Source organism: Nannospalax galili, unplaced genomic scaffold (genome assembly GCF_000622305.1).
Source record: "Nannospalax galili isolate Female #2095 unplaced genomic scaffold, S.galili_v1.0 scaffold252, whole genome shotgun sequence".
Classification (NCBI taxonomy): domain Eukaryota; kingdom Metazoa; phylum Chordata; class Mammalia; order Rodentia; family Spalacidae; genus Nannospalax; species Nannospalax galili.
Window position 1 is genome coordinate 4,154,461 of NW_008333886.1, and position 11,759 is coordinate 4,166,219.

An 11,759-nucleotide genomic window follows, 5' to 3' on the forward strand; every position below is an offset into this window, starting at 1 on the left:
ATTCTTAAAGAAGTCCTTCTAAAGTCTTTGGAGTTGCCTGGACTTTTCCCTTCTATGAGACTTGTTCCTAATAACTTAATTTTCTCTGAGCTAGCCCAATAGCTGTCAACCAAATAACAAATTTTATTTCTCTGGTTGTACTTCCTAACACCATTTGCAACTAAGACTTTTACCCCACACCCCATGATAAGATGGGTAAGAGGTGAATGGAATGTTGCTTTATATTCACTTTCTTTACTACTACTATGAGCACACATATGTACAGTATCAGGTCTTACGGCATTTATTAACAAAACGTGGTTTTGATGATTCCCCTCCCCATGCCCCGTACACCTTCTTGCCCCCCACAGCCTCCTTTCAGTTTCCACGTTTCATCTGTCCCAATGCGCTCTCTTCCTTCCCAACACCTTTTTCCCTCTCATGGTTTCCTTACTGGTTCATAATCTACATCCACTCCCCTCCACTATATACATGCAGACATTATGAACTATTTTTGTCTAAGTCTGGGTTAAGTCACTAATATAACATTTTCCAGATTCATTTCCCACATGCTTTTATAATGTACAGTAGTATTAGCAACCTTCATCTGGCTATGCTAAGTACGAGGCCTGCGATACTGTAAGGCATGAAATACCTCTAACAGGGGCATCTCCTCAGTGACTATAGGATCTAAACGTCGGTCAGGACCATATTTAATAGACGTCTTCTCTTCTTTTGTGTTGTTAAGTCGTGGACCTTGAATTTCTAAATCCTGTCTCCCTCTGACTGACATACTCAAGGACTGTTTTCCTGAAATGAAAAGAATTGATACCCTAAAATAATATGGTAGGTAAAATATCAATTTAACTTATGAAGACTATAAATTTCAGATAAATGCTAGAAAAACAGTGGTTTTTGAGTAACACGAATAATCAAAAACTAAGTCTTTGGGGCTGGAGAGATGCCTCAGCGGTTAAGAACGCTGGTTGTTCTTGCAGAAGACCCAGGTTTGAATCCCAGCACCCACATGGCAGCTAACAACTGTCTGTAACTCCAGTTCCAGGGGATCCAACAGCCTCTTCTGTCCTCCGCAGACATTGCACGACACGACACGGGTGCACTTACCTACAAGTGGGCAATACACACATATACATAAAATAAAAAAATAATAAGAAATAAAATTTTTAAAAAACCTAAGTCTTTTAATTCAGGCTCAATGACCTCTATGGTGTGCTGTTTACTCTCTTATTTTGCTTCAGATTTACTTATGTTCCATAAATCCTACTCATTACTGAATGAAAGGCTTTTAAAACCTTTATTTTATAAACCATAATGTTTATTACACAAAAAGAAGCCTGAAAACAGCTGTCTTGAACCCAGCATTGATATGGGGTATGAGATGTGCTAAAAGAAATTTTTTAGCAGAGAACAAATCAACTTTTCACTTTTACTCATATTCAAATATGACACTAATTTGAAGATGTATAAATAACTATTGTTCAAAACTGAACAATGAAAACTAAACATAATATAGTTTAAACTTATTTAATATCACATCAAGTTTTCCCAAAGACTTTATGTAATACTTGCATATTCAAAAACAAAAAGGATAGGGTATACAACTCTATCTTTCCTGCAGGCTAATCAGAGCCTTTGGTTACTATGATGGCTTCAGATTAGATACATAAGGTAGTATTTCTACACTTCCTTTGACTCAGATCCTTATCAGCATTCAGCATAAAAATAATCTACAATAAAATGTCTTAAAGACTCTGCTTATAAAATGGGACTTATTTTAACAGTTAATTCACGATCACTGTCATATGATAATATAAACTGTGCCATTTAACGCATATACTTTGGTACCCTATCAGCTGTATTTAATGGGCTACCATAAGTCTGTGGTAAAATAAACAGCAGTTGAAAAAGCACTACCTATCCTTAAGCCTAACCTTCACCTAAACCAGGGATGAAATAGCTTCAAAAAATCCTCAATACCCACTTATCGTGCTTTAAAAAGACAGTGAATTCTCAGGGTTGATTGCAAATTAACCTTGCCTAGCACTTGTCCAACAGAAAACAGGAACAGTTCTAAAATGCAGATGATCATACTCAATTTTCACTTATAATTTTTAATTCATATTAATTTATTCTACTTCTGTTTAATTTCATATTGAATTATCTTACATAAGCAGGCAAGTACAAATAACTGAAACTTAAAGGAGAAAACAAATTTTCCAAGTGTTTCAGATTTCCCAATAATAGCAATCGGCTTCTGTAAATGTTAAATTCCCACCTATCAATAGTCAATAAATTTTGTTACAAGACACATCTGCTAAGATAAAGCACTAGAGAACTTTATAGTAAAGCCCCTCTTTGGCATCCTTTCAAGCAACTACTGAGTAATTACAAAGTAACATTAGATCTTGAAGAGTTCCCTAAATTTAAAAAAAGAGTAAACACAGTGCAATGACAAAAGGTGGCACACCTAAAAGGTGAGTCAGCCCTATTTAGAAAAGACCTTGTACTCACTCATTACATTCTATGGAATGATTTACACCACTTTTCTGTTTGCTCAGCAATGCTGTGGCTTTACCTGTGTGATATCCAGGAAGAGCAGCAATGCCATCTGTCAAGGAGCCCTGAACAGTGCCAAGATTATAGAGAACTCCCAGAATACGCAGCTCCCCTATGTGATGGGGAAAGAGCTTTAGTCTCGCCTGTGGAAATATTTAAGCCACTCTTATTATGTTTTCATAGTATCATTAATAGTATAACACCTAAATTCTGTAATGCTACAGAAATAACTCATGACCTAAACTTTAAAAAGATCAATTTTTCTTATGAGAAAGCACCTTTCTTATAAGAAAATCTGTAAATTAAACCACTAAAGGTCTGGGTCTTAAAAATTACTTTATAACACTGAGATTTAAACCCAGGGCCTTGCATGTACTAGGCAAACACTCCAACAATGAGCTATAACCCTAGACCCCAAACAATGTTTTTAATTAAAAAATTCTTCTCCACTAAGTGGCATTTAGCACGTTAACAGCAGCAAAAAAGAAAGAAAAAAGAAAAAAAAAAGTGATGTTTTCAATAGGCTTCTAAGAAAATTTCCTACCGATTTCTTCTGAGCAATTTCAGTTTCCTAATCTTCTGAGCAATTTCAGTTTCCTAATCTTCCAAATTTTAGATCTTAAAAAAGCTGGAATCTGGAATATGCCGGGCATGATAGCACACACCTTAATCCCAGCACTTGGCAGAGGCAGGCGGATCTCTGTGAGTTCCAGGCCATCTGGGGCTACAGGGAGACCCTGCCTCAAAAAGACAAAAAAAAAACAAAAACAAAAACAAACAAACAAACAAACAAAAACGCTAGAATACATAGCATTAAAGTAAATTGATTTTTAAATTTGTTCTCAGCTCACATTTAGAAAGGCAAAGAAACATGATTGATTAAAACAATTACCACTTTGGTTTCTTCACTATTGATTAGGAATTCTGAAATAACTTCAGTGCCGATCATTTCAGGTCCAGCTGCAATCTAAAGAACAAATTTTTAAAAATACATATAATGAGCAAAATATCAGATCAACATCTTATCCACCAACACTCACACATAACAAAACTAACTGAAGTCAGCAATTCTTGGTTCTCATACGTGCTAAGTTCTGTGCAACACGTGTATTTCCATACCTGCAGCAGAACCATGCTAGGTAGGCACATGATGTGTATTTTTTAATCACTTCAAACCAACTGACAAGGGACAGCAGCAGCAGGGGGCAGCGCAGCTAAGGCCAAGATCAAGTCTTACAAGGAGGAGGAGCTGCAGAGACAGATCTGAGCCGTCCCAGCTGTGGTCACTCAAGTGATCGACAGTGCCACATCCAAGCTCTCCAAGATACAAGTTGTCTGAAATACTACCACCCATGTCCTCACCGTCATTAGCCAGACTCAGAAAGAAGAACTTGGAAAATTCTACAAGGGCAGATGTACACGCCCCTGGACCCGTGTCCTAGGAAAACAAGAGCCATGCGCTGCCAGCTCACCAAACAGGAGGAGAAGCTAAAGACCAAGCAGCAGTGGAAGCAGCAGCTGTACCCACTATGCAAGTGGGAGGTTAAGGCCTGAGGTCGCTGATGGCAAAAAAAACTACTCCAAGAGACAAAGTTCAACTGTTCGCTCTTAACAATGGCCAAAATATTACAGTAAGAATTTATTTCTCCATTTTTTGCTCCTACCAGCCCTTTCCATTCTAAATTGGCCAATTATACTTCAAAAAGGTGGTAGCAGCCAGAGAGCTGCAGAGGGGGTAAGAGCAGTGGGAGAGAGCTCACTTCCTCTGACCCAACAGCAACGAAGACACAATGTCTCTCACAGCCGAGCAGAACTGGCTCACACTGGATATAAATCTGATTTTTCATAGCATTATTTTACTTCTACCATGAAAACAGCTGTTTGATACAAAAAATAAAAAGTGAACCTCCCTAAATTCCAGTTCAACATTTTAGTCCATCACCAGAACCAACTCAGAGCCAAGTACAAGGAGAGTGAAGTCAAGGGCAGCCTGGGCGGCACAGTGAGACCCTGTCTGAAAAACAAAAACAAACAGCACATGTATGTACATCCAGCGTTTGAAATTCATAGGAGAAAGTACTCCTTTTTTTTAGTTTTCTGAGACAGTGTCTCTTTGTAGCCCCAGCTGGTCTGGAACTTGCTATGTAGGCCAGGCTGACCTCCATCTCAGAGAGGCACACCTCCTTCTACCTCCCAAGTGCCAGGATTAAGGGCATACATCACTATATCAAACTAGTATTTTAAATTATTTTATTTATTATTTTTATTTTATGTGTTTTGAGTGTTTTGCTTGCATGTATGTGAGTACACCACATCATGCAATGCCCTCAGAGGCCAGAAGAGGGCATCAGATGCCCTGAAACTGGACTTACAGTTTTGAGCTGTCATATGGTGATCGCAATCAAACCAGGTCCTCTGGAAGAACAGCAAGTGTTCTTAACCTCTGAGCCATCTCTTCAGCCCCAGCTACTATTTATTTTTAAAGTACTAAAAAATCTTCACAACTTTTCTAAGCCTTTGGAATCTAATATGTGGAACAAGCTAGAGATTTTAAAAGCTAGATCTTTAAAAAAAGATTTTTTTCCAATTTCCACGAGTCATACTCTTCTAATAACGAAATGTAATCAACAAAGTTAATCAGCAAGAATTTATATAAGGTAATCTCTTTAAAAAATATAAATCAAAAGAAAAAATAATTTAAAATTTAAAATTAGTACAGGCATCTTCCAAGTTCTCCTTTCACAGATCAATACCAAAATGTTGAGATGTTTTCCAGTTCTAAAATAAGTTTCACTACATTACTAAAACATACAGCAAAGTAATATAAACTAAAAATTGTGTAATAGATACTGGTAAATAACCTTATGAGATAGTGAAAATATATTTATGCTCAAATTACTTTTTATAATTCACTAGGGTAACAATCATTCAAGTCATTCCCTGCTTTAAAAATAGCTATGCTATACTGACGAGAACCTAAGCATGCTCTCTCTGAAGCTCCCCTCCCTGCCTGAGGCTGACAAACATGCTAACTCCAATGGCATGGCCCACAGCTCAGTGGATAAAAGCCAAGAGCTGAACCAGCCTGAGTTCAGATTCCCAGAATCCATGTAATAGCCAGGTTCCATAGCACACATCTGAGTCCCAGCACTCCTATGGCAAGACAGAAGGCAGAAACAGGATGCTCCCAGGCAGCTAGCTCAGGGTAATGCAGCAACACAGCAGCAGAAACAAAGAGACTTGCCTCAGAGTGGACAGCAAGAATCAACTCCCAATGCCAGGCGTAGTGCTGTACACCTTTAGTCCTAGTACTCCAGAGGCAGAGGCAGGTAGATCTCTGTGAGTTCAAGGCCAGCCTGGTCTACATAGTGAGTTCTAGGCCAGTTGGGGCTACAGGGAGACCCTGTCTAAAAAAGACCAAGAAAAAAAAGAACTCCTAAAAGCTGTCCTCTGACCTCAACATGCACATGTCACGTGCACAGACATACTAATATACCATACACATACACACACAGCAATCCTAAACCAGTGGGTGGCTCACACCTGTAATCCCAACAACTAGGAGGATGAAACAGAAAGACCACAAATTTGCAGCCAGCTTGAACTATATACAAAGTGAGTTCCAGGCAGCCTGAGCTATATTACTGAGATCTCATCTCAAAAAATAAGAAAATAATAAAAACAACCCCACAATCTTAAGTAATTAAAGACAAAAATATTTTTTAAAGATTAAAATAAAAGACAAATACCTATGAAGATTATAGAGACAATTCACTACATAATACATTAATTTCAACTTTACTGGAATTCAGTCCACTGGAAATAAAATCACTGAGGCAGCATTTTCACCTATCAATTCCCCATCTTTTTGTGTACATAATGGTCCCATGTGCTGATGATGTGAAACTTGCTGCAATGGCTTTTTGTGAGACAAGGGATTAAATATTTTTTCCTTAATATCTTTAATTTTGTGCCTAGGAATCTCTCCTGCAGAAATAACCTTACAGCTAAAAGGCTATTCACAAAATAACTGCCACAGGACATGGGGGTATAGTTTGCCTACCATGCATAAGGCTATGGCTTTGACCCAAAACTCAACCAAAATTTAAATTTAAAAATTCACTGTAGAATTATTAAGAGAATAAACATGGAAACCTACCAACCAACTGGTAATGATCATAGTCTATGAATCATCTACATGATAGACTACATAAAAATGAAATATTACACTTTAAACAACATAACCAAAAACCAAAAACACCCAGCAGCATGTACAGTAGAACAAAATCACGAGTGTCAGCAAAGCACACATATGAAAACCGCTGGAAAGACACACAGCAAAATGGTACGGTGGTTATTCCTAAAGAATCTCAGATTGTTTTCCTTTTATGCCTCATTTTTCTGTACTCTCAAATTTCAAAAGCAAGCACATGGGAATTTTATAATTAAGGAAAAATAAGTGGAAAAAAAGTAAGTATAGTTTATTGAACAGAAGCAAAAATGTCAGCACAATACTTGTTAGGCTATAACTGAAATAGGCTTATCACAAATACCTTTTAATAACTTACTAGTTCTTTAACTTCTTCATCATCTTTTCCACTGACATCTTTAGGCTGAAACTTCCAGAGTAATGACAAATCAGACAACAAAAGTGGAACTTTCAAAGGGTTTCTGAAAGCCACTTCCACTGTAATTGGTTCTGCAGAAGAAAAAGGCCCACATTTAGGAACATCAATGACCCCTAGACTCACCCCTCAGCATCAGAGCTCTGTATACCCCCACAGGTCAGCATCAGACCTCTGTACATAGCCACAGGTCTGCATGCCTGCTCAGCCTATCCTTCCTTTATTACCCTATACAAGTCTATTCTTGGGCCAGGTGTAGTGGTATACACCGTTAGTCCTAGCACTGGGAAGTCAGAGGCAGGTGGATCTCTGCGAGTTCAAGCCAGCCTGGACTACACAGCAAGTTCCAGGCAAGATGGCTGAGTAGTGAGACCCTGTCTCAAAACAAGAAAGAAAAAAAGTCTATTTACTTAGAAGTTGGTTTGGAAAATACTCTTCCTCAGTGTCCCTGTAGTAGAGAATGTCCCTCCTTATTCCAGTCTCAAACACATAGGTGGGTATTACCCATCTGGCGTTAGAAATGCAGCTCAGCAGATGATCGGCTATATGTGCATCCCTAGCCGTCAGCAGCATGCAGCAGAGAGCAAATTATCTTACTATAAGTAAGCAAATGAAAAGCCATGAATAAAGACCCCAGTATACCACCTTCCACAACTGCAAGTGGAAATCTGGAGTTATCCGAGTAACTGTTCAAGCAATACTGTGTGGGCTGGAAGCCGGCTGGAATTGCTCCTCTGTTGGCCACAGCCACAGCGTGCTCCTCGAGTTCTCGCCACTGCTGACAGGACTCAGGGTCACATTCTTGGTCAAGGCTTATATGAGTAGCTGCTTGCTTTTCACCTTAAAGAAAAACAAAGTTTCATATTTAAATACACATTCATGAAAACCTGCCTTATATAAAACATACTTTAAATAAGAACCAGATATATTCAAATAAATATGCATATATATATATATGCACACTCTTGGCCAATCCAACTCTCTGATAACAAAACAGCCTCATGTTAATCCCAGCATAATGAAACTTTGCCTAGAATCTTCCTTCCAGACTAAAAAGATGTTATTTTCCCTAACTTCCACAATTTTTACAGAAAGTATTTCAATATACAGAAAAGGCATAAAACAAACTATCTGTATACAAAAAAATTTGCTTTGTTTCTTGAAACAGGTTCTTATGTAGCTCAGGCTAACCTTGAATTCCATATGGAACTAGAGGATGAATTTAAATTCCTTATCTTCCTGCCTCCAACTCCCAAGGGCTTGAAATAAGGGACCACCATACCATATCTGGCTTTACCTTGAAATTTTTAAAATTGTAATTTATTTATGAGAGGGTGCACACTTGGTACACAAGTGGAGGTCATAGGACAACTTGCAGCAGTTGATTCTCTCCAATATGTGGGTCCTGGAGAATGAACTCAGATTGTGACACTTGGTAACAAGTACCATTACCTGCTGAGTCATCTTAGCCCCACATCTTAAAACAACTTTTGTCACATGATCCTGAGTATTTTTTCAAAAAGAGCCAAAGTCGACCCTATCATCTTCCTCACCCCCTGGCGTCACGAAGCTTAAAGTCTATCATTCTCATACATGCCTGAATTTTTTGTTTTTGGTAAATTTTCATAAATAATATATGAAATTGGTTTCTATATTTCAAATGTAAAGTATAAATGAATTTCCCCCTCAATATCATGCTCTACTATCCACAGTAAAACTTGTAGAATCGGTTCACTCATGCCTTGCAGCATACATCCATTATGTGAATGTATCAAAATCTTTTTGCTATTAAACAATCCCGCTATAAACCTGAATTTTTTTTAAGCACCAAGTTAGATTTCAAGGGGAAACATACTAAGCTCAAATGTAAGATTATTCATACTGATAAATTTTGGCTCAGCATGCATCAAGAGCCTCAGAATATTCAGACTGTTGGTTCAATAAAGCTCTTTGCGGGCTTAGCAGTAAGGACATAATCCTGTATTTAAAAGGAGTGGGGAAACAGCGCCATGGATTGCACATACAAAGCCCCAGGTTCAAACCTCAGACCCACATAAAACTGGGCATGGTGTCACACAAACTATAAGCCTAGCATCTCAGAGATGGAGGCAGGAGGGTCAGCTGAAGGTTACCCTCAGCTACACAGTGAGTTTGAGGCCAGCCTGAGCTTCATGAGACTTTGTCCTAAAGAAAAAGCAATGTTTAATTTAAAAAAAAAAAAATTCTAGGGCTGAAGAGATGGCTCACTGGTTAAGAACACTGGTTGCTCTTGCAGAAGATATGAGTTTGGTTCCCATACCCACATGGCAACCAATAACAGTCTGTAACTCCAATTCCAGAGCACCTGATGCCCTCTTCTGGCCTCTGTGGGGATCGCATGACACACATGCACTTAAATACATGCAAGCAAAACATTCACACACATAAAATAAAATAAATATTCATGCACACACACACATAGGTTTATTCTTGGGCATGATGGAACATATCTTTAATCCCAGTACTCAGGAGACACAGGTAGATCTCTGAGTTCAAGGTCAGGTCTACCTAGTGAGTTCCAGGGCAGCCAGAGCTGTATAGAGAGACTTTGTCTTTAAAAAAAAAAAAAAAAAAAAAAACCACTACAAGAGAAGACTACATTCTCTGCTTCTATGTACACTGTCATAATAAAAATTTAAGACCTAAGCTGGGTGTAGTGGTTCAGAGGCAGAACTGCTTCCAGTTCAAGGCCAGTCTGGTCTACCCAGAGTTCTAGGCTAGCCAGGGCTCACATCATGGAACTTTTCCTTAAAGAAAAATAGTTTTTAAACTAAATTTTATGCATGTTCATCACACTATGACATTACAGGGGCAAAAGGCTAGAAATAGCGACCAAAGAGAAGGCTTTCTCTGAAGGACTTTGAGTGCCAAGTGGAGCATGTCCCAACAGTGAAGATGCTTGCCAAAGCCAGGAGCACCAAGTACTCTTCACACTGCGAGCAGAGTGCAATCAGTGATAACTTAGGTCTGGGTTCTTTTGGGTTTCAGCCTGGAAAACACTGAAGCAGTGTTTACACGCAGATGATGGACAACAGGTGGAGCAGCACACAGTGAGTGTCAAATACTCAACAACCTACCAATGGAGGAAGACATCAAAGAAAGAGTCATCAGGTAACTAGGCCAAATGAAAGTTTACTAACCATCTGCTGGTCGTCTGTCATGGCCAAAGAAAACCCGTGTTGCTGAACTGTTAATGTATGGTAAGGGAAGCTGTGGTAAAGGGCCATCTGGTGACAGCTGATTTACATTCTGGGAGAAATTTAAAAGAAGAAAACAAAGGAAAAGAACACTTTGTAAGAAAGAAAGTTCATTTTCTTCATATATGCTTCTCTAATTTTTAACATACAAGGTATTAAAAACGTTATGCAAGAATATTAAGACATACACGTATTAGCTTTATTCGTGCATCAAGAGTCATAAAATTTTATAACTGAGAACTTTAGACATTTATTTTGCATCCTAGGCAGGCCTGATGGCACAGCCCCATAAATGCCAGCTACTCAGGACCTAAGACAGTTTAAAGCCACGCTTGGCCCCACAGCAGGTTCAAAGTCAGCCTCAGCAACTTAGCAAGACACTATGTCACAGCAAAAAGTAAAGAAGCCAGGAACACAGCTCCGTGCAGTGCTTGTCTAGCATGTACAAGACCCTAGTTTCAATTCTCGGTACTACTTTTTTAAAAAGAACCTTCCTGAAGGCTATAACTACTTTCTTTGTGTATTAAAATTTCAAATGTTACTTAAGTATGCATTTTACTTCCTATGACTCATAACAGCATTCTACCTGCCAAGATATTAACTCATTATGATGTCTGTGTTAATTTTAAATTAATAAAGTCTAAAGGACTGGTTCCTTTTTTTGAGACTAGGTTTCCCTGCAGCCAGTTGGCCTGGAACTGGCTACATAGACCAGGTTTTCCTCAATCTCATAGAGATTAGCCTGCTTTTTCCTACACAAGTGCTGGAATTAAAGACATGCACCACCATGCCCAGCTATAAGAGTGGTGATTTCCTAAGGGAAAGACAATATTCAATTCCTCACAGGCCTTGGGGAGCTATGACTCTTATTTTTTTTTTTTTCAAAAATCAATGATTTTTGTTTCCTATCCTATCTCAGTGAAAATATTTTCTTCTTATTAATTTTTCTCAGTTACAACAAAATACTTGCTATAAAAAACCCATATCCCACCTTTCACCAGGAAACAACAAATGCACCACAGGATAAGAGGATTCACTGTTTTGTGAGATCTGCTGCAATTCTATAAAAACACAACAGGCCAAGCACATGCCTGTCATCTCAGCACCCAAGGTATGAGAAGAGGCAGGAAGAGCAGGAGTTCAAGGCACTCCTCAGGAATACAGGGAATTCCAGGCTACCCTGGCCTACATGAGAGCCAAGCTCTGAAAACAGAACTTCAGGAGGTGGTGGCACACACCTTTAATCCCAGCACTTGAGATATCTGTGAGATTGATGCTAGCCTGGTCTACATATAATTCCAGACCAGCCAGGGCTACAGGGAGACCTTGTCTCAAAAAAAAA

At 38.7% G+C, this 11,759-nt stretch overlaps 1 protein-coding gene across 1 annotated transcript in view; it reads right to left on the minus strand.

Moving 5' to 3' along the window:
* Trappc8 (trafficking protein particle complex 8) overlaps positions 1 to 11,759 on the minus strand; it is an 86,008-nt gene that overhangs the window by 23,117 nt on the left and 51,132 nt on the right. Inside the window, exons 14-19 of the mRNA XM_008828858.3 lie at positions 10,361 to 10,469; positions 7,827 to 8,021; positions 7,125 to 7,255; positions 3,449 to 3,523; positions 2,576 to 2,699; positions 635 to 789 (exon numbers count right to left, since the gene is read on the minus strand). Coding sequence (XP_008827080.1) covers positions 635 to 789; positions 2,576 to 2,699; positions 3,449 to 3,523; positions 7,125 to 7,255; positions 7,827 to 8,021; positions 10,361 to 10,469 — 789 coding nt within the window. The remainder of the gene's footprint in view (positions 1 to 634; positions 790 to 2,575; positions 2,700 to 3,448; positions 3,524 to 7,124; positions 7,256 to 7,826; positions 8,022 to 10,360; positions 10,470 to 11,759) is intronic.